Raw genomic sequence first — 22,592 nt, 5'->3', positions numbered from 1 at the left:
TAATATTAATAATATTATCGCTAATATTATTGGGTCTAAAGAAATATAGAGAATTATAATATATATAAAAATGTAATATATAATATTAAAAGTGTTTAATCTTTTTAAAAAAATATATTAATTTAAGATGTCATATCAAATAAGAAACATTGAATTAAATAATGTAAATATTTTATTTTTTATTATTTATATTAAATCTCTATTACATCTATACGTAATTTCTTAAATGATTTTTATATCTACGCTTTTCATAAATCTTCCGATATAGATATATTATTCCAGAATAATTTGGTGTCTACTTCAGCTTTGATTTGCTAACAGAAATGATATATAACCAGCCGATGTTTTTAATAACTGTAACATATTTTTTATACATATATGACAACATAAATTACAGAATAAAATTTTCAAATTTAATTAATTAATATACAATTAAAAAATAAAAGGACATTATTCTTTGTTGAAATAAATAGAAATATTTATTTATGTATTATTTTATTACTTATATATATATTATTTTGGTATTTATATATGTAAGTAATTAAGTACTCTTTTAATTTAGAAATACCCATACTAAATTCTTAATGCAAATGAAACAGCTTAGCTTGTTTTTAATATCTGTTAAAAATGTGCATAATATAAATAGTGAAAATTAATTTTTAGATTAACAATAAAAGTAATTTATTTTTACGTAAGTTATTAATAATCTTACACTGCCAAATGTGGTCATCGTAAGTGGAAATATTTTTCCTGCAGTAATATGAAAAGGTTGACTAGCTCGTATCATTAATAAGATAAAACTCCTTGCCTTTTTTGGTTCTAATTTATACCATTCAAGATTGCATAAAGCATAGTATACTTCTTCGCACTAAATATATGAAAATATATAAATATAAATATATGAATATATAATATGTATAAATATTATATACTATTATATATATATGTTTACTATTATATATATATGTTACTATATATATGTTCACACGTGAATATATACAGATTATATATGTCCCAGACCTACAGGATCATCTCTTGTGAGTAAACAAAGCGGACTAAATTGAATAAAAAAGTTACATATCATTTTGCAATTTTCACGATAGTTAATGAGATATTAATTTCTAAAAGATCAGAATAAATGTGCGTATTCGTCCAGTTTATCAAATGCAAGTGTACACAATGCGATACGTGAATTTAGCGCGAAGAGATATTTTCTTGCACTGCTCGTACATTGCTAAGGTTGATTGATAAACAACTTCTCGCCTAGCAACTTAAAATAATGATCAATCCTATCTCATTATGCGCTTGTAGTTGGCCGTGCTATTTATCGATTTTTAGAAATTAACTATTAAAAATTACAAAATGACATAGGACTCTTTTACTTACAATTAATTTAGTCCGTTCTATCTGCTCAGAGAGATAATTCTATAAATCTCGGACACTCTGTATAATGACATATACGTATATACAGGGTAACATTAGGTGTATCATTAGGTGTATTATATCATTGTTCATAAATAGATAGGCAAAGAGGAATTGAAAAATACTGTATCATTTTGCAATTTTCGCAATCAATCAAGATATTATTAAAGATCGTCGAATAAACGCGTATCCATCCGGCATGGTGAGATACGTTCGTCCAACAATGATGCAAAATTCCAACCCGCTTGTAACATGGTTAAGAAGTATGAAGAAGGACATAGGTGGGCACGCAATGCACGCGCAAGTGCTATGTACACGATATGAATTCATAGTAGTGCATGTGTCCTCTTCTTGCTATTAATAATGCTGCAAGTGGGATGGAATTCGCATCTATTCAATGCTCGCGGTGGCGGTTTTCTGGCACGAAATGCGTCGAGACTGTCAAGAAAGAAGTTGTTTACTACTAACGTCAGATGACTGCAAGCGCAATTTGTGGGGACGCATCTCGCACACTTATGGTGTAAGTAAACCGAGCAAATATAGGCTTATTCGGTGATCTTTAGTAATTAATATCTCAGTAATTATTGTGAAAATTGCAAAATGATAAAGGACTTTTTGATTTAGTTTAGTCCGCTCTATTTATCTATGAATGGTGATATACCTAATGTCAGACATCCTGTATATGTACATGTATATTTATATCATTACATTTATAAGCGTACATGCATATTATTGTGTTACAAGACACTTATAAAAATTATTTTGAGAAATTAAATTTGTAACTAACTTGCATTGTTACAATTTCTCCGGCACCACAATAAATGAAAGCATGCGAAAATAAGATAGTGATACCCATTAATGGAAAACATAATCGTGCAGCAGAAAAATTACTTCCTTCAGTAATCACCTATCAATAACAAATCTTCCTAATTAATAAATTATTCAATAGATATATCAACACATATGATTTAGTATTAAATAATTCTGCACATTTAAAAAAATAAAAATACGTTAATTCTGTTTTTAACTTACAGCAAGTAACAAGAATCCATGAAGACAAAATGAAATGCAAAAGTAAAATAATAAGCCTAATGTCATAAAGGTAAAGATATTTTCAATAATACCGGCAAATCTATAAAAATGTTTTAAAAAATTACCTTATTATATTCTTCCTAATAAGACTAAAAAAAATATATATAAAATTATTATATTGCCTTGTCAAAAAAGAATCTATTACATTTTTAGTTACAAAAATGATTTTTACATACAAATTTTTTTAAAAAACGATAATTAAGATAAGTAATAAACGTGATTCAATTATTGGACGAAAAGACAAAAGTATTATATTAAATTTTTGTTATATTGAATTTTTAATGATATATAACTTTAAATAAATTTATTATTATATTTTTATAAACAATAAATTTATTTAAAATCTTAAAATAATAGTCTTTATTTTAAGAAATAATTATATTCTTTTTAAAATAAATTTTTGTTAAAAAAAATTAAATTTTTTGCACATAAAAAACTAAAGGATAATAATTCAAAAACTTTTTGCAAAAATAACTTTTACACTTTTTCTATTAATTATAAAAAAGTAGTTAAAAAATATTTATCATATATTTTAATGAACATATTATTTTATTTTCAATTTTAATATTTCTTAAAATAATTTTTATATTAATAATAATAATAATAATAATAAATGTAAAATTAGAAATAAAATATAAAAAGAATTTCAAGAAAATGCGAAAAATATTTGTCTTACAATTAGAAATAAAAAGATACCTGTAATTTTGATATGCTTAGTTACTAATTATTAATTATTATTTGTTTCAGAATGTTTGCAATTTAATTTTGAGAATTTTTTTTGAAAATAAAAGTAAAATGCAAAATATTCTATATTAATTTAATTTTACTATTAAATTATTAAATTTTTTTTTATAAGTTATCTTGAATTTTATTTGTAATTATATAATTATAATAATAAAAATAATTACGTGTGTACACATAATGTATACATGCATATACCTGATAAGCCGCATATGATTTGTTATGTTGTGACTCAGATTATAGATAAAATTCTGGCATGAAATTAAATTAGTTATACGGCCTTTAAAGTTTTCTAGTTGACCACTCAAGTGAAGAATAGTGAGTCCAAGAAAAGCATCTACTGAAGTGTAAGTTACGGCGGCCAAGAAAATTGTAATAGCTTGAATGATGTATGTTAGTTCAAATTGTGGGCTCTTATATATATTGTAAAAATAATAAGTCTGCAGCGGCAGCGGCTTGTCCGAGTCCGTAAGATTTGTCAAATGTCTCAACGGTAAACCAAAATAAGGAAGAATAATAACCACAATGAACGCCAATACCATTAGAATGTATCCGCTGATGATAATCGTTCTAGCAATCTGTGCTCGATTCATCATTACCTCCCTTTCCTTTCTTGTCTTCAATTCCATCCAGTCTTCCGCCATCATTTTTATGATGGATACAAGTGCTTTGAAAAATAGCAAAATAATCACTTGTAGAACCATCACGTATTGACTTCCATTTTAAAGCTAAGGCACAAATATCTTTAAATATTTCATTTTCATGTCTTTTGTATATATGATAAATAAACTTTCTTGATATTTTTGTATCATATAGATAATTTCACCTGTTTGTTTCCACCGTAGAACAATAAGTTTCAACGAGACTACTAATAAAGGTAAAGTAATTTGGAGATTATCTATCATAAGTATCATGTCTCCCCAAACTCGTATAAGGGAGCAGGCAAGAGGTACACCAGAAACAAATGTCACTATAACGAAAATAATAACCATACGGAGATCAGAAGAGAAGTTATTCTTAGATATTTCATCGCTCTTCGGCCATAATCCAAGCAATTCTAAACCCAAGCGATTTAATTTAATCGCCCATGTAAAATCTAGCAAGATATTAAAATTATATAGAAACATTAAAAGTTTGTAAAAATTTATGACATCTTGAAATAAAAAAATCCAAAATCCAAAATTTAATATAATGATATAAGATACCTGCTCTTATATTCTGTAACTCGTTATGCAATTGTTATTAACTCATAACGACTGCATAACGAATTACAGGGACTGGGAGCGCTATTTGAAAATTTTCGAAAACTCTCACCTTTCTTCTAAACAAAAAATACATAAACATTTGATACCTTTATACTGGGAATGTTTGACAATGTCCATGTCGAAGACTAATGCGAAGACACACACCCTACTTGTCATAGTGCAAACTATGATCATCACGCATGTCCATGATGCGAGTGTAACAACCTGGTTGCTTCTTCGAAGAATGCATTAAATATTACAAATGCTACTTCCAGTCGATAACAGTTATTTCGTGTTGGTCCGAAACTTCAAGGACATAAAAAAAGTCACGCTAATAAGAAGGAAAGTATATTATGCTATGTTAGTGTACGGTATCTATTATAGCTAATTCGTCAAACTATACCCTAAAGGTTTTTTTATACTTTGTAATATGACGATCGTGTTCACTTTGTATCTAGAGATGTACATGTGGTGTTGCGTTTGAATATTTTTGCAGAAAGGCCATAGATGTTCAGAAAAACTTCAGACAAAAAGTGCAATGGAAAAAATTCAGTATCGTATAAGTTATACTGTAAATAATGTGAATAATTATTGAAAAAACATATTGTTTTAATAATATATAAAATGAATAAATGTACATTATCGTATGTAAAGAATTATAATATTATTATATTGATATTATATTGATATTATTGTATTGTAGTTTGCTAACACAGAAAAATCTTTGTATAATTTATCCTTTAATAAAATCATAATAATTTCTAATAAATGTAAATATATATCTTTTTTTCTAGTGAATTTACATATTATATTTTATTATAGACACGCCGATTTTATGATTCTATTTATTATTATAATAATTATAAAATATGTTTATTTAATTATTGATTTATTTATTACTAAAAAAATAATATGTCATAAGTTTAACGACATGTTCTAAGTTTAAATATTTAATACTAAAAAATGTTACAGTTAATATTCACATTATCTGGAGATACGGTAATATCTCGGCGCTAAGACATGGCGCAAGACATTGCCGTACAATTTACAGTAAATAACAAATTTATTTTCAAAAGGATACTAACGTAATTATTTATTAATACTTGTAATTATTTAATTTGATATTAATTTAATATTATATTATACTAATATTTTCTCATCTTATTTTTTGAATAAGTATCTAATATAGTGCGCGTTTCTCATAATTCAATTTTGCGCTTTGCTAGTAAAAACGATATGTAGCCAGCCGATGTTTTTAATAGCTGAAAAATATTCCTTTATTTAAAAATACTATAAAGTAAGAGAACATTAAAGTAAAATTTTTAATTTTTTAGAATGTAATCAAATTATTAAATACAAAATCAAGATTTTTCTTTCCAAGAAAGAATTAATTTATAATAATATTAAAGAGATCCTCTAAAATTTGTCTGTTTTATTGATTAAATGCAATAATTTTTGCAGAAGAACTTCATATGTATCATTTTTTTTATCTGAACATCTTTTTCAAGAATTAAAATATTTTCTACAAGCATGCTATTTTACTTAACTACAAAGAAATTATAGTGTACAGTGAGTCACAGAAAAATTGCAATTTTTTTTTTTTTGGAATGTAGTTTGCCTACCGTAAAAATTTCTCTTATGGATATAATCATTTTACGTTCAACCGTTTTACGAGCAAGACTGAGTTCCGAAACCCATCGAAAAAAATAGTATTGCAAACTTTCTGATCCACTGTACAGAATCATTCTTGACATAAAAATATACAGAGAGAAAGATTCTATCTATCTATTGCATTAATACATTTTAATCACAATAAATATAATTGTTTAATAAAAGTCTAAGCCGCGAAATTGTGAGAACTGTACCAACGAAGTTAATAACGAGTCCTACGTTTTCCCATACGAAAAAATAATGTCAAATTCTTAAAGAATTGAATTTATTGTTAGACGCACTTAATTCGATATGAAAATCTTTTATGAAAATTTATGCACATATGTTGAGCGATGTTGATGTATAGTAATATGTGTTGTAAATCATATGTGTCTCATTGAATTGGTAAAATAGTGATCCCATCGAAGTTTAATCTTCAGATTAGGAGATCTCCTTAATTAATAATGTCTCAATTTTGTGTGTGCAAAGAGATATAAGATTTTAAATTATTAATAATCTTACGCTGCAAAATGTGGTCATTGTTAATGGAAATATCTTTCCCGCGGTAATACGAAAAGGTTCATTAGCACGTATCATTAATAAAATAAGATATTTCTTCTTCCTCGGTTCCAATTTATACCATTCAAGATTACATATAGCACTGTATACTGCTTCGCACTTGACACATATAAACACATATAAACATATAAACACACATATAAATATATTTCAGTATTCTTTATATTATATTATATTTGATGAAACTAAATATTTAGTATATATTTCATAAACATAAATTAACATTAATTATGATTTTTAATTAATTTTCTATTTCTGTTTAAAGACAAAAATAAAAACAAAAAAGAAAAAGTAAATTTAATTTTACTTAAATTTAATTTTACTTAAAATTTATAACAATAGCATTTATGAGATGCAAGGAATTAGATGAGTGGAAGTCATTTAATCCACGTTACAATTGACCACAAGCTACTCATAGTGTTCATCCAGTGGAAAAGTCTAGGTATCTTATTAAGTAGCTGTGGTCAATCACAACATGATCAAATGAGACGCTCCCGAATTAGATAGATCTACATATATGCACAACATTAAATGAAATTACTAAGTTTGTTATAATGCATATATACTCTCTAATAAACTCACATAAATGAAAAAAAAACACTATATTTGGTAGTTCTTCATGCTTAATAATATTTCTTGTAAATTTATAGAATTTTCAGTTCAAGATGTGCGCCAATTATTTATTGCTCTTGAAACATAGCCCTAAATCGAAGCTGGAGTAGTAATATCATAAATTAAATTGACAAGCAATTTAATATTATTGCTACAAATAAACATCTTAAATAAACTAGACAGCTGTTAATAATTTGATACTACAAACGTCTTAAAAAATTGTAAGTAATTTATTGCAAAAAATATTATTTCAACCAAAATTCGAACCCCGGATATCTCGCATTCCTAGGTTCCTCTCAATTCGATCACCGGGGGCATGTAATAATATTAATCTCTAAATTCTTTGGACTGGAATTTCACTATAAAGAATGAAATTTACTCTAAAAATTTTAGAGAGTATGTGTACATATACATAAATGTAAATTTGTTACAATGTAAAATAAGTTAAAAAATGCTAATTTATAGTTTATTTGTTTTAGTAGATAGAAATATTGCAACTTTACTTGCTCTGCTATAATTTCTCCTGCACCACAATAGAGAAATGTATGCGCCAATAATGTAAAGATTCCAATCACTAAAAAGCATACTCTTGTAAGAGACATGTGACCTATCTCATTCCCGGTAATCACCTGGATAATATATCTTGCTAATTAATAAAAATTTATTTTTAATTAATTGCATAATTAATTTATATTTTTATACACTCTTCTCATTTACACTTACAGTAACAAATAGAAATCCGAATAGACAAAATACAATACCAAAATAAAATACTAATCCTAACATCAATAAGGCGAATACATCTTCAATATTATTGGCAAACCTATAAACACGTTTTGATAGATTATGTTAAATCAAAGATATAGAGTGTGGAATGCGCCGTGTGTAAAATTGGTAAACAAAAATGAGAAAGATCTCGAAAACTGTTCATTTTTGGACCTTATGCTCATGGCTTTTGATCATCATAATTCATTTTACATAAGATTAGTGCGGAATGCTTTTACAAAAACTTTACTACATCTAATTTTTTAATTTATTATATATTTATTATATATATTAATTTATTATATATTTTAATGTTATGACAGTTATAAACCATAGAGAAACCTTATTATCCGCAAATGAGTTCGTACATTGTTACACAGAGCGCTATCAAAATCCTTGGATGATATCAAATTGGTCAATCGGTGTTTGAAGTTCTCCAATTGACCACAAATGTGAAGAATCAAGAGTCCAAGAAAAGCATCTACCGAGGTATAAGTCATTCCACCTAGAAACATCGTCGCAGCTTGAATCACAAGCGCGATCTCAAATTGTGGACTCTTATCTATATCGTAAAAGTAATATGCCTGAAAGGGTAATAATCTTTCCTGATCCGTAAGATTTGTTATATATCTGAAGTGTAGTCCGAAAGCAGGAAGAATAATTAGCACAATGAATACGAATATCATCAAAAAAAATCCACAAATTACAATCAATCGCGCAGTTTGTGCTCGTTTAATCATCACATCTCTTTCTGCGTCCATCTTTAATTCCATCCAATCTTCTACCATCATCTTTACGAGCAGTGCAATAGCTTAAAAACATAAACTCATATATAAAACATTTACGGTAAAACATGAAGCTAAAATATATTAGTTTTAGGCATAGCTATACCTGTACGTTTCCATCGTATGATGATAAGTTTCAGTGAAACGACTAGTAAAGGTAAAATAACTTGGAGGTTGTCTACTATAAGTATCATGTCACCCCAAACTCGCACAAGGGAGCATAAAAGAGGAATAATGGATAAGAAAGTTACTATAAAGAAAATTGTGCCCATACGAAGATCCGAAACGAAGGTATTCTTAGCTGCTCCGTTGATTTTGGGCCATAAACCGACTACTTCTAAACAGAGTCGATTTAGTTCGATTGCCCATACAAAATCTAGCGATATTTCAATGTTAATAAATTGAAATATTTGTTAAAATTATAATATCAAATTAATTAAAATTTATTGAATTTATTTTATGTTGCTATAAATATAATAAATATTTGAAAATTAAAAAAATTTAATAATAATTTAAGAATTTATAAAACTGATATATAATAATTTATGAGTTTTGGTATGTATGTATCCGGAAATAGCTATATTTATAAAAGTCAAAAAAGTTTCGTAATTCTATCACAAATGTTAAATTAATCAGTAATTAAAGTTTTAAACTCTGAATATACATTTGAAATAAAAAAAAGTTCATATATAAGTTCATGTGTAAGTTAAATAAAAAAAGGTTTCATAAGATAAAAAAATCTTTCGGAATAATATACTTATATTTTTTACAAAACTGATACTAATACTGATACTAATTTTACAAAACTGATACTAATTTAGCATAATTTTTATTAGTAATATATTTCAATAATTCAAAAGTTTTTGTAAAAATTATTTTTATTACGATTTAAAAATATATGATAGATATATTTGATACCTTTGTAACCTGAATGTTTGTTAACGTTCATATTGAAGATTAATGATAAAGAGAATTCGGTTCTTGTACCTCCAGAGTTCAAAATGGTCATTACGCATGCTCATGATGTAAGTATAACAGATGGTTACTTTGTCGAGAGATACATTAAATATTACAAATATTATTTTCAGTCGATAGTACTTTTTTAGTTCGTAAAAGAACTTTACGATCATAAGAACTAATCATAAAAAATGCCAATAACTGTGAAATGATAAAAAGAGAGACATATGTCATAGGATCGTTGAGACATATGCTTGTTATACAAGTTTCCCCTAACTTCATAATGTTTTACGCATAGCACTTTATAGCTAGTCACATGTCATTAAATTTTTAATAAATCCATGTAGAGGAAAGAGAACATAAAAACTTCGACTAAAAAGAAAAAGACAAAAAAACGTTTACCCTAATAAAAAGAGAGAAATAATGTGTTATATACAATAAGTACTACCACCAATATGTCAAATAATGCTAAAAATTTCTTCATACTTTGTAATACTCGATCGCGTGTTATATGATAATCGTGTTCACTTCGTAACTAGAGGTATATATGTAATTGCGAGTAGTTGCATTTTAATGGCTTTTGAAGAAAGGCCATAAAAATTCAGAAAAATTTCAAATAAAAAATGTGATGCGAGGAAAAAAATTAGCGTGCCATAAACTACAGGAATACTATTGAAAATCTATTGAAAAGACATTCACTTATCAAGAAATATGTCTTTTTAAGACAGTAATATCGTTTTAAGACAGATATAAATAATAAATTTATTTCTTCTATCTTAAAACGATATTATTAATATAATTATTAATTTATATTGTAATTATTTAATTCAAAATATATATATTATATTTTTTTCTCATCTTACTTCTCGAATATGTATAGCTATCGTATTGATTGTGGTGCTAGCAATACTTCCAGCATGCAGTTAGCAGTACAGCAGCTAATATGCGCAAGTACACAAATTCAGTCTTCCAGCACTCCAGCAGAGAAAAAAGCATCGTGTACCTACGCTTTATATGTGAGAACCCAATAAAATTTTAGTTATGTTTTTTCAATAGAAGACGTTTTTTCAATAGAATATATTTAACTTATTATTTTTATTGTTTTCGGTTTTATTTTTACGAAATAAGAAAAAAATACAATTAATTTAAACAAACACAGGATCTATATATGAATAAATATTAATTATTACATAAAAATTTTTAATAGTAAGTAATTTTTAATAATAGTCTAATTAAGAGTACATAATAAATATTGAAATAAATAATGTAAACAATAAGAATTTTACTGGACCACATTTGAAAATAAACATTTTAAACATTTTTACCTCTAAATATAAGTTGTATCATAATTACCTAATTAAAAATATTTTGCATTTACTCTTTTATCACAATCTAAAACAAATTATATGCTAATAATTTTCATGATTTAACTTCGGTATGCTAGCAAAAACGATATATAACTAGCCGATGTTTTTAATAGCTGAAAAAATAGGCTTCCATTTAAAAGACCCGTCAATAAGATTTCAAAACATATATTCATTATATACGCAAAACATATATTCATTTTCTTATATCTATTTAAGACTATTAACTATTTATGCAATAAAAATATCTTACGCTACAGAATGTAGTCATTGTTAATGGAATAATCTTTCCTGCAGTGAAATGAAAAGGTTCACTAGCTCGTGTCATCAATAAAATAAGACATCTCGCTTTTTTTGATTCTAGTTTGTACCATTCGAGATCATTCAAAGTACGGTATATTGCTTCGCACTTAACATGTACATAAAAAATATATAATAAAACTTAAATGTTTGTGTTATTTTATATCAGATTATTCTCATAAATATTAATTAATTTTAATTCTTGTTTATAAAAGATATAAAATTTATTGTAAAAAAGATAAGTATGTCTTTTTTTTATAAGAAGATAAGAAAAATTAAATTTTAATTTTAATTAAATTCAATTAAATTTTTTATCAATATTTATGAAATACCATACATGATTTTATACATTAGTATACGTTATAAAATAAATAAATAAAAAAATTATAACATATGTTTAAAATTATATAAAATTATATAAAAATAGTTGCCACTTAATTTTAAGAGATTCTTTTTAAACTAAGTATAATATAGATTAATGATCGGCCATAATGCAAATTAAATTAATTTATTTACAAATATAAATATGTATCTTACTTGCTTAGTTATGAGTTCTCCGGCCCCGCAATAGAGAAAAGTATGTATTAAGAGATTAGCAATGCCAACCATTGCATATAATATTTGTGAAAAAGGAATACCATTAGTTTCATCATCGGTAACAACCTATAAAATTTTACGTCATAAAAACAAATTAAGTTAAATAAACAACAAGATTATGATCACAATCATAAATAAGACATTTGGCGCAGTCATATAATATACATTATAAACGAAGATATTATATGTAAGACGTATATCTAAATATCTTAATATCTAAAAGTAATACATCTTTTTTTGAACTTACAGTAAGCAACAGAAATCCGTACAGACAAAATACAATACCAAAATAAAATACTAATCCCAACATCATTAAGGTGAACGTATCTTCGATCTTACCAGCAAATCTGCATTGTAAATATATGCAAATGATCACATTTAATATATACATATATAATTATTTAAAAAATAAACATTTAAAAATTATAAAAATAAAAAATTGATATATATATATAAAAGATAATAATTAATAAAAAATTTTATGTAATTATATAATATTATATCCTGCGATTTTGTCCTATTGATTAGCTGATTGAGTCCGATTGATATTATGCCCAATTGTGATTAATCGATTCAATCGATATAACTGCTTGCATGCATTATCGTTCTAACAAGCTTATATATATATATATATTCTAACTGTTGTTTAATTACGTAGTGTTTTCTATGTACTGGGTACTTATTATGTTTTATTAACTTTTTTTAATTACAAGTCCTCGTGTCTTTACTTTCGCAAGTGCGGGAGTATTGTGTTTGCATCGCTGGCGTAACAATGTAAATGTGCTAAAAAATGCGTAATATATTGGGAGTACAAATTAGTTCGGTCCGTTTTTTTGTGCATTTATTTCAAAACAAAATGATTGAACAGATCAATTAAAGTATTGTCCATCGCTGCCTACTACTTTTTCCCATCTCTCAAGCAATTTTCGAATTCCGTCTCGAAAAAATGATTCGTCTTTGGAGGCGATCCAATTTTGGAGATCTAATTTTCGATTTTTGCGAAAGAAGTGAACCGGTGACTTGCTGCATCCTTCGGAACAACCAGTAATCAGAAGGAGCAATGTCCGGAGAATATGGCGGGTGCGGTAAAACATCCCATTTGAACGTTTCCAAATATTTTTTTATGACTTTAGCGACATGAGGCCGAGCGTAGTGTCATGAAGAAGAATAACTTCTTTGTTCTTAACTGTCTTTGCTCATATTCCGGCCGTTTTTCTCGCGATGCACGGCTCAAACGAATCAATTGTAGCCGATACCGATCGGTAATGGAATCGTCAAGTTTCAGGAGCTCATAGTAAACGAGACCCTTTTGGTCCTACCAGATACATGATCTTCGAACCATGAATGTTCGGCCGTGATGTTGATGTTGAGGTCGATAGCAACGATTGATCGGGCTTAGCGTAATATTTTTTCTTCTTGGAGTTGTCGTAGAATATCCACTTCTCATCTCCAGTCACAATCCGATGCAAAAAACCTTTTCTCTGTTGTCTTTGAATCAGCTGTTCGCAAGTGAAAAATCGCTTTTCAACGTCTTTCGATTTCAGTTCATAAGGCACCTAATTTCCTTGTTTTTGAATCCCATGGCTCTCAATCGTACAGAAACGACTTGTTGAGTTATCCCCAATGATTCTGCAAGCTCCTCTTGCGTTTAACTCTGATCTTCTTCGAGTAATGCCTCTAATTCTTTGTCTTCGAATTTTTTTGGCTGTCCAGAGCGAGGCTTGTCTTCAACGCTGAAATCTCCATCCTTGAAACGTCGAAACCATTCCCTATATGATTTATCAGTTAGAGCAGTGTCACCATAAACTTCATTCACAAGCATTCAATGGGTTTCAGTCGCACTTTTCTTCCAATTAAAGCAGAAAATCAAAACCTCCCGCAAATGCTGCTTGGTTAACACAAAATTCGACATTTCAAAGTATAGTAAAAATCAAGGTTTTTGCATGAAACTCAAAGCAATATAAACTGAATATTATTAGCAGATGTTTAACCTCTCTGAAACCGCTAAAATCAGTTGTTACTATGAACTATTCACAATAGCTGGAGCAATCTTTAGGGAAACGGACTGAACTAATTTGTACTCCCAATATATGAAGATATGTATCATTATTATCATATGCAAGAATGTACTACTGTTTCAAGATAAAATAAATGTGCAAAACTTAATTTTTCCGCAAGTTTTGCAAAATTTTATTTTATGTATTATTCTATAGTTATAATTAAAACCTGCAAAAAACCTGATGAGTCGTAGATGAGCGATCACATTACTTCGTAAAGCATTATTAAAATCTTTACATGAGACCAAGTTGATCAATCGACTCCTGTAGTTCTCTAACTGGCCGCAGATGTGAAGAATTATAAGTCCAAGGAAAGCATCTACCGATGTATATGTTATAGCTGCTAAGAAAATTGTTATGGCTTGAATGACAAGCGTGAGTTCAAATTGCGGACTCTTATCTGTGTCGTAGAAATAATATGTCTGTAGCGGTAACGGTTTATCCCGATCTGTGAGATTTGTTAAGCGTCTGAATGGTACGCCAAAACAAGGAAAAATGATGATCACAGTGAATGCTAGTATCATCAATACGTATCCGCAAATTACGATCAGCCGAGCAGTCCGCGCTCGCTTCATCATCACATTCCTTTCTGTGTCAAGCTTCAATGTCATCCAATCTTCCGCCATCATCGTTATGATAGGTAAGAGAGCTTAGAAATACAAGATTGTTATCTGCATATATTATTGCAATAATATTAAATTGCTAATTTATGAACAAAATTATTGATATATTATTATTATTAGGGATTTATTGTACTATTACCGGAAAAAAAGAAATAAATCACATATAAATTTTGACTTCTGTTTGATAGCTTGCACTACGATATAAAACAGAAGCGAAACAATTAGAAAGAAACTTAAAACTAAATGGTTTAAATTTTAGACAAACCTGAACGTTTCCATCGCATAATAACAAGTTTTAATGAAACTATTATTAGAGGTAATGTAATTTGTAAGTTGTCTGTTACAAGTAGCATATTGCGATGAACTCGTACAAGAGAACATACGAGTGGAATACCAGAAATAAATGTTATTATAATGAAAATAATAATAACGCGAAGATCAGATATGTAATATTTATCTTTAACTAGTTCATTTGTTTTAGGCCATAAACCGATCAGTTCCAATCCAAATCGATTTAATTCAATTGCCCACACAAAATCTAATAGAAATTCAAATATTAAAATATTACAAAAAGTTAAAATATTTAATAAAATAATGAATTAATATGTATAAAAAATGTGAGCTACTTAAATATCTAAAAATTAATGAATCTATAGACTTTCTTTGAGAAAATTGATTAAAGAATGTCAAAACACAGATAAGTCAAAATCCTAAATAAATAACATTGGAGGAGTCTATTATACATATGGGAAAAGATATAATAATAGAGAATTGAAGATGATATAATACAAACAATACAAATTAATTTTATTATATAATAATTTTTGTCTTTAGCAAAAATTAAATTTTTACAAAAATAAATTTCAGAATAAGTAAAAAACGTGATAGAAATTTAACCTCTGTAACCTCTATGTTCGGAGATATCCATGAAGACTAATAGGAGATTCCGCTTTGTTTTCCGTGAAGGCTGTTACGGAAAACTGCGCTTTTCTGTTCTTAAACGAGAAGATTATTACGCATGCTCGCTACATAAGTGCAACAACCTAGTTGCCTCATCGAAACAACATTAAATATTAAGAATGCTATCCCCAATTGATCACAGTTACTCATAAAAAAACTTGACAAACATTCGAATAAAAAAGTGTTCGCCATAGAAAGCGTTTATGTCTATTTTATTACAACGAGAGATGGAAAATATTCTGTCATAATTCTTTCTGTCGAGCTTGTCTTGAAAGTTTTTAGAAAACTTTAATACGTACATTATTTCTCATTTATTTCTAAATGAGAAATAATGTGCTTTTAATGGGATTGTATATAGTAGATACACAGCACAATTACAATTCAAACCTAATCGTTGTTATATTATCGTTGTTGTACGTTTCAAATGCTTATCATAAAAATATATTTTATTATTGCAAACTAACTAAATGTAGTGTTGTAAAATATAAATACGGAAATATAAATACGGAACAACATAATATGAACTATAGAAATAATTATCTTTTGATAGTTATAAAAAGCTATTTATGCTTATTTATGAAATTTTATATTACATCATATTTTACATTTTGCTTTACTGACAATAACGAAATGGACAAATGTTATTTCTTGAATTCATCGTAGTTATCCATAAATAAATCCATATTGGATATTAAATCATATAAAGTCTAATTACTTTATTGTTTTATTAGGAATTAATCAATAATAATTTTTTTATATTCAGTCACGTATACAAAATATACGAATACTAAAGAATGATTCAAATCAAAAGCATTTTTTCTAAATAAAAAGAATATAATTTGCAATAAATGATAAACATTAAGGTAAACAACACCATACTTTATTTCTACTAACAATAACTAAATATAATTATTATAGCTTTTGTCCGAAATATTTTATTGAAAATACAATATTTTTTCTATACAGAATGAAAATATATTAACACTATTTTCAATTTCTTTTTGCCAGTAAAAACGATATATAGCCAGCCGACGTTTTTAAAAGCTGAAATAAGGCTTTGTTATTATTTGGATTACTTTAGAAGAAAAAGAAAAATATTTACCCAAAAATAATCTTAATTGCATTTTTCTACTTTGTAATATAACTTTATAACTTTTTTTTACATTTACGTTTAGTTTGTATTCTTAATCGAAGATATTAAATATATAAAAATAAATTAGATTATATTCAATATGGAAAAGCATAAGTAAACTAAAAATATATATTATTATTATTTATATAATCTTACACTACAAAATGTAGTCATCGTTAACGGAACAATTTTTCCTGCAGTGATGTGAAACGGTTCATTGGCTCGTATTATTAATAAAATAAGATTTCTCGCTTTACTTGATTCCAATTTATACCATTCAAGATCACACATAGCACGATATAAAGCTGCACACTTAACAATGAAAAATATATATATGTAACATATATTTAAATATAAGTTTATCATTACAAGTTATCACAAATAGTAATAAATGTAGTAATATAAATTAAATAATTTTATTTTAATTAATTTTTTTATCTTTATCGATATTTAAAGAAAAATTAAAAAAACTTAAATCATTAAAATATTAATTAATAAATTAATAAAATAAATAAACTTTATTTTATTAACATGTAATTAATACTTATAAGAATATTATCTCATAAAAATATATATAAAAATACTAATGTAATAATAAATCTTCAATAGTTTCTTAACAACACATTTGAAAAGATATATGCAAATGCAACTATAATAACAATATACAAAAATTATATATTGTAATTATTGAACACACATCTAGAAAAAAATTTCGTTGATTCAAAGAAAAATTTCTTTGCTATACAGTTAAAGAAAAAATTTCTTTGATTTGAACGTCATTTCTTTTATTTAAACATTACTTTTTTTAATTAAATAAAAAAATTTATTTGATTTAAAGAAATTATGTTTAAGTCAAAGAAATGATGTTCAAATAAAAAAATATTTTCTTTAATCATATAGCAAAGAAATATTTCTTCGAATTGAAGAAATATTTTTTTCTGGATGCATAACCAAGTATAAAACATTTTAATGCGTAACACAATTGCTATATATATATTACAACGTTACATTTTTATTATGTTTTTATGTAATGTAATGTATTCTTATATGTATTCTTATATGTATACACATTCTTACATACGAACTATCCAGAAAGTAAATTCCGTTTTTAAATTTTACCGCCGCAATAGTGCGCGATGATGCGCATACGTGAATTTGTTGATTCGCTAGTAAGGGATTGACACGATTTTCAATTATTGATTTGTATTTAGTATACACGTATTGTAATTTGTAGTTTGCCGTTTCTTAAATGCGAGGAATATTAATACGGCTGAATTTTATTTTCAAAGAAGCTATTACTACATAGTTTGCCTCACAGGCAACAATTTTTCTATGAAAAAGGGATACAATGTTTGATCTATATAGAAAAATAATGTAAGATGTGCACTTTTAAAAATAATAAAAGTTTTCTGTAAATATTATTAATAAGCCACCGGAACTTGCTTTTTGGATAACTCTCATATATACATTTTTTTATTTATGTATCTGTATAAATGTATAACTTACTTGTTCTATTATAAGTTCTCCGGCACCACAATACAGAAATGTATGTGTCAATAAGATAAGAGCAGCAATTGCCATATAACATGCTTGTGCGACATTCGCATTATTTATATTTTGATTAGTAACTACCTGGATAATATATCTCGCTAATTAATAAAAAAAATGGTCATACGTTAGACATATAAATAATAACGTTAGATATAGATTCATGCAAATTATATAAATTAAAATCTGTAAGATTTTAATTAAAACGTTTTCAATATATTTGTTTCACCAAAACTTACACTAACAAGTAAAAATCCGCATAGGCAAAATACGATACCAAAATAAATTACCAATCCAAGCATCATTAACGAAAATGTTTTTTCAATGTTATCAGCAAATCTAGAAGTACAAAACAGAAAATTTAACGAAAATGTTAGTTTAAAGCTAATAAAAGTCTATATTTAAACATAGTTATACATTTAAAGATCAAACATAAATAATTTCGTGCGATTTAATATTGTTTATTAAATTTGTACTTAACCATTTACTAATTAAGAAATGATGTTAAAAGTTTCTAAAAGTTACGATGCTATCTGTAGATGTTACATAATTTAAGTTTATTTATTCCGATTATATTTTAACCTCTCTTCCTTCTTTAATGTACAATATTTGTGTATCTATATATCGTTGTATTTTTATTTGCCATTGAACAAAAGCATATTATAGTTTACATTATCCATCATCTATCCCAAAATCTTTGTTATTTTTTTTCTTTTATTTCAAGCGTGATACGAGTTTCTTTGAGCACAGATTTAATTTTAGAAAAAAGAAAGAAATTACGAGTCTAAGGAAGAATCTATTTTAGAGTAATCTATTTGATATTTCTCGGCCAAAAGTATACAATTTTTCTGCATCTATACATGATTATATTTTTATTTGTCATTGACCAAAAGCACGATGTAACTTATCATTTGTCAACAGCTGATTTAAGATTTCTATCATTTTCTTCTTTATTTTAATAATAGATATAAAACAAATCCCCTTAAAAAAAATTTAACTCTCGAAAAAAGAAAGAAGTTACACGGTGTGTCTGACGAATATGGAAGAGTTATATAATAATGTAACCTTTGTCTTTTCTCAGGCTCACAGCAATCTTAAAAGCTAACACGGATGATCAGTTGATTTATCTTACTTGATCAATGACAAATAAGAATGCAACATTACAATAAAAAGATTAAAAGAAAAAGAGATTAAAATGTAACTAATATGAATAAACTTAATTTATAACATCAGTCTCGTCATAGAGTAGGATGGGGCAATTTCGTCAGTTTCAACTTTAAGTAATCCGAAAATTTATGATAGTAAATCATCACTTTGCAATGATATGCTTACATTTACATTATTGTTACAATGATTGTTTTTTGAGAGCACAAATACCTTTAAATAATCAACATGTGCTGTTCAGAAACATTATTGCGAAAAAGATGAAAAAGTTCTTTATCCTACAGATATAAGACCAAAATAGTAAAATTTATTGTCTATTAAAAATAAAAATAATAATTAATAATAATAAAAAAATTAATTTTTAATAAACCTTCAAGAATGCTAATAAATATTATCAATTTAATATTAAAAATTAATATAGATACGCTGACATTCCATTTTCACATTCTATTTTTATAGTTAAAATTCACACCTGATGAGTCTTAAGTGATACACTACGCTGTTGTTCAAAGCTCGGTTGAAATTTTTGCACAAAATCAATTTGACTAAACGGCATCTAAAATTCTCTAATTGACCGCATATGTGAAAGATCACGAGCCCAAGAAAAGCATCTACAGATGTATAAATTATACCTGCTAGAGAAATTGTTACAGCTTGAACAAGAAATGTCAACTCAAATTGCGGACTCTTATCTGTATCGTAGAAATAATACGTCTGCAGTGGTAGCGGTTTTTTCCGATCAGTAAGATTTGTTATGTGCCTTATTTGTATATCAAAGCAAGGAAAAATAATTAACATGATAAATGCAAATGTCATTAAAACAAATCCAAAAATTATGAGTAATCGAGCCGATCGCGCTCGTTTTATCATTACATCTCTTTCCGTGTTTAATTTTAATGATATCCAATCTTCCGCCATCATATTGACAATGGATAAAAGAACTTGGAAATATATAAAAAAAGACATTAATAATATATAAGATTATCAAATTATTTATAATTAATTATAACTGTTTTTTAACTATCAAATTATTGAACCAAACACATTTAGTTCAAAACTCTGGAAGTTAACAAATAAATACAGCTAATCTTCTGAAATAAAAAAGTATCAAGAATTTAATATTTTATTTCGGATAAGAAAAAAAAGAAAAAAGAAAGGAGGAACGACGGGAGAAGAAATAATCACATGTAATATCTTATTTCTTTAACGTTATAATCTGTTATGTTTTATATAAATTATAATAATAATTTAATATAAAAATGAAATAGATGAGATTCAGTTAAATAGTTTATATCAAATTATATTATAACACATACCTTTTCGTTTCCATCGCATAATAATAAATTTCAATAAAACCACTATAAGAGGTAATGTAATTCGTAAATTATCTATCATAAGTACCATATCGCCCCAAACTCGTATAAGCGCCCATACAAGTGGCACACCAGAAATGAATATTACAGTAATGAAAATGAAACCCACGCAAATGTTAGATCCCAATTTTTTCTTAGAAATTTCGTCGGTTGAAGGCCACAAACCGATCAATTTCAAGCCTAAACGATGTAATTCAACTGCCCATACGAAATCTAAATTTTTATACAAAATAAAAGATTTAGATAAAATAATTGTAAATTAATATTGTACATAAATTATTAAAAGACTAATTGTAACATAAGAGAGATAACAATAATGCGATGATAAAGATTTATACTATATAAAATATAAAATTATATAAAAATATAAAATTATAATTGAGTATATAGAACGCGTTATAAAAACGGAATATATACTTACATGTAATATAGAATCATACCTTTATAACCTGAAGAGCTTGTAATGTTCATGTTGAAGACTAACTTGAAAAAGATCGTCCTGATCTTTCCACTATGCAAAACGATTATTGCGCATGCTTTCTATATAAGAGCAAGACACCGGCTCCCTCGTTAAACGCTGTATTAAATATTAAAAATGCTATCCCCAATTGATTATAGTTGTTGGTAAGGCAAAAAACTTTATAAGCGTACAACAGGTCATAAAAATTGTTTACGTCTGGCAAGAGACAGAAAAAGTTTTGACAAAAGAAGAAAAATATTGTTTCGCATATTGCATGGTATAAGTTTGTTGGAGATGGTTAATTTTGTCTATAAATCGATTGCCTACAGCTCAAATGCCTACTACAAGCATTTTTGCGCAAAAATAAAAATTTTAGAAACGGAATTACTTTTGCTTACATGTATTATTGTCTACATGTATTATTGTTTACAAGTATTATTGGCTATAGCTTTATTGCCTACATGCACTTTTTTGCGCACTTATCTTATTATCTTATTTTCATTTTTACGTAAAAATGAATTCTTAGTGCAAAAATGAAAATAACAGATACAATCTCAAATGGCTTCGATCTTAACAAATGTTATCCAGCACAACATTGATCCTGAATATCAAGAGGTTTTAGCCGTCAGTTGGACACCTTGGATAATGCTAATGCCGATAATACTGTAACTTTCAAGCATTATAACTCGAAAAGTACTCAATAAAACATAATTTTATTATAATGTTTTTGAAAACTCTCGACATCGGTTATTAGATTTTGGAATCAAAAACAACGTGTCATTTTAAAAAATGAATGTGACCTTGACCTGACCTTGGCGACACCATCTAAATAGAGTTTTTTTAACTCTATAACTTTTGTCTGAAACACTTTTTCATAAAATTTATATTTTCTGACATATTCAGGTTCCGATATTTTTGAGTCATCCTGTATAAACATATATACATATATGTATGTATGTATGTATATATGTATATATGTATATATGTATGTATGTATGTATGTATGTATGTATGTATGTATGTGTGTGTGTGTGTGTGTGTGTGTGTGTGTGTGTGTATATATATATATATATATATATAATATATATATATATTTATAGTATACTAGTAACTAAATAAAATTTAAAAATTTTAAAAATTTTAGTCTACGTCTTACCGATACGTAAC

The 22,592-nt window shown here is 26.8% G+C and overlaps 5 protein-coding genes across 5 annotated transcripts; all 5 read right to left on the bottom strand.

Moving 5' to 3' along the window:
- Window positions 1–300: 300 nt before the first annotated feature.
- Window positions 301–3,899, bottom strand: LOC105623546 (odorant receptor 22c-like). The gene is made up of 4 exons (XM_012204937.1): window positions 3,597–3,899; window positions 2,210–2,329; window positions 713–868; window positions 301–354 (listed from the first exon to the last, which is right to left on the bottom strand). The coding sequence occupies exons 1-4, from the start codon at window positions 3,897–3,899 to the stop codon at window positions 301–303; spliced, it is 633 nt and encodes a 210-aa protein (XP_012060327.1).
- A 1,799-nt stretch (window positions 3,900–5,698) lies between these two features.
- Window positions 5,699–9,899, bottom strand: LOC105623544 (odorant receptor 43a-like). The gene is made up of 8 exons (XM_012204936.1): window positions 9,809–9,899; window positions 8,997–9,266; window positions 8,813–8,916; window positions 8,448–8,689; window positions 8,064–8,163; window positions 7,844–7,969; window positions 6,672–6,827; window positions 5,699–5,761 (listed from the first exon to the last, which is right to left on the bottom strand). Exons 1-8 carry the CDS (start codon window positions 9,897–9,899, stop codon window positions 5,699–5,701), a joined length of 1,152 nt encoding a protein of 383 aa, XP_012060326.1.
- A 1,374-nt stretch (window positions 9,900–11,273) lies between these two features.
- On the bottom strand, window positions 11,274–14,791 carry LOC105623543 (odorant receptor 22c-like). The gene is made up of 5 exons (XM_012204935.1): window positions 14,346–14,791; window positions 12,356–12,455; window positions 12,049–12,174; window positions 11,465–11,620; window positions 11,274–11,327 (listed from the first exon to the last, which is right to left on the bottom strand). Exons 1-5 carry the CDS (start codon window positions 14,789–14,791, stop codon window positions 11,274–11,276), a joined length of 882 nt encoding a protein of 293 aa, XP_012060325.1.
- Window positions 14,792–16,738: 1,947 nt separating this feature from the next.
- On the bottom strand, window positions 16,739–18,461 carry LOC105623542 (odorant receptor 22c-like). Its single transcript, XM_012204934.1, has 3 exons — window positions 18,387–18,461; window positions 17,037–17,192; window positions 16,739–16,792 (listed from the first exon to the last, which is right to left on the bottom strand). Exons 1-3 carry the CDS (start codon window positions 18,459–18,461, stop codon window positions 16,739–16,741), a joined length of 285 nt encoding a protein of 94 aa, XP_012060324.1.
- Window positions 18,462–20,051: 1,590 nt separating this feature from the next.
- On the bottom strand, window positions 20,052–21,436 carry LOC105623491. Its single transcript, XM_012204885.1, has 3 exons — window positions 21,406–21,436; window positions 20,909–21,178; window positions 20,052–20,533 (listed from the first exon to the last, which is right to left on the bottom strand). The coding sequence occupies exons 1-3, from the start codon at window positions 21,434–21,436 to the stop codon at window positions 20,052–20,054; spliced, it is 783 nt and encodes a 260-aa protein (XP_012060275.1).
- Between the last annotated feature and the right edge of the window lie 1,156 nt (window positions 21,437–22,592).

This window comes from Atta cephalotes (genome assembly GCF_000143395.1).
Source record: "Atta cephalotes unplaced genomic scaffold scaffold00058, whole genome shotgun sequence".
Taxonomy (NCBI): Eukaryota; Metazoa; Arthropoda; class Insecta; order Hymenoptera; family Formicidae; genus Atta; species Atta cephalotes.
The sequence above is the reverse complement of the archived record's forward strand: the minus strand, read 5'-3'. Positions and strand labels throughout refer to the sequence as shown.

What these genes read in the sequence shown, in the direction of transcription:
- LOC105623546 (XM_012204937.1), bottom strand. Translation starts at nt 3,899, where the DNA reads ATGGCGGAAGACTGGATGGAATTGAAGACAAGAAAGGAAAGGGAGGTA. An exon ending in GAGAAATTGTAACAATGCAA is followed by an intron (nt 869 to 2,209) that starts GTTAGTTACAAA and finishes TCATATATTTAG; the next exon opens with TGCGAAGAAGTATACTATGC. An exon ending in CGATGACCACATTTGGCAGT is followed by an intron (nt 355 to 712) that starts GTAAGATTATTA and finishes AATATGTTACAG; the next exon opens with TTATTAAAAACATCGGCTGG.
- LOC105623544 (XM_012204936.1), bottom strand. Translation starts at nt 9,899, where the DNA reads ATGACCATTTTGAACTCTGGAGGTACAAGAACCGAATTCTCTTTATCA. An exon ending in TCGGATTTCTATTTGTTACT is followed by an intron (nt 7,970 to 8,063) that starts GTAAGTGTAAAT and finishes TATATTATCCAG; the next exon opens with GTGATTACCGGGAATGAGAT. An exon ending in CAATGACCACATTTTGCAGC is followed by an intron (nt 5,762 to 6,671) that starts GTAAGATTATTA and finishes AATATTTTTCAG; the next exon opens with CTATTAAAAACATCGGCTGG.
- LOC105623543 (XM_012204935.1), bottom strand. Translation starts at nt 14,791, where the DNA reads ATGGCGGAAGATTGGATGACATTGAAGCTTGACACAGAAAGGAATGTG. An exon ending in ACGGATTTCTGTTGCTTACT is followed by an intron (nt 12,175 to 12,355) that starts GTAAGTTCAAAA and finishes AAAATTTTATAG; the next exon opens with GTTGTTACCGATGATGAAAC. An exon ending in CAATGACTACATTCTGTAGC is followed by an intron (nt 11,328 to 11,464) that starts GTAAGATATTTT and finishes CTATTTTTTCAG; the next exon opens with CTATTAAAAACATCGGCTAG.
- LOC105623542 (XM_012204934.1), bottom strand. Translation starts at nt 18,461, where the DNA reads ATGGCAATTGCTGCTCTTATCTTATTGACACATACATTTCTGTATTGT. An exon ending in GAGAACTTATAATAGAACAA is followed by an intron (nt 17,193 to 18,386) that starts GTAAGTTATACA and finishes TTCATTGTTAAG; the next exon opens with TGTGCAGCTTTATATCGTGC. An exon ending in CGATGACTACATTTTGTAGT is followed by an intron (nt 16,793 to 17,036) that starts GTAAGATTATAT and finishes GCCTTATTTCAG; the next exon opens with CTTTTAAAAACGTCGGCTGG.
- LOC105623491 (XM_012204885.1), bottom strand. Translation starts at nt 21,436, where the DNA reads ATGAACATTACAAGCTCTTCAGGTTATAAAG. An exon ending in AAGCTCTTCAGGTTATAAAG is followed by an intron (nt 21,179 to 21,405) that starts GTATGATTCTAT and finishes ATAAAAATTTAG; the next exon opens with ATTTCGTATGGGCAGTTGAA. An exon ending in TATGCGATGGAAACGAAAAG is followed by an intron (nt 20,534 to 20,908) that starts GTATGTGTTATA and finishes TATATTTCCAAG; the next exon opens with TTCTTTTATCCATTGTCAAT.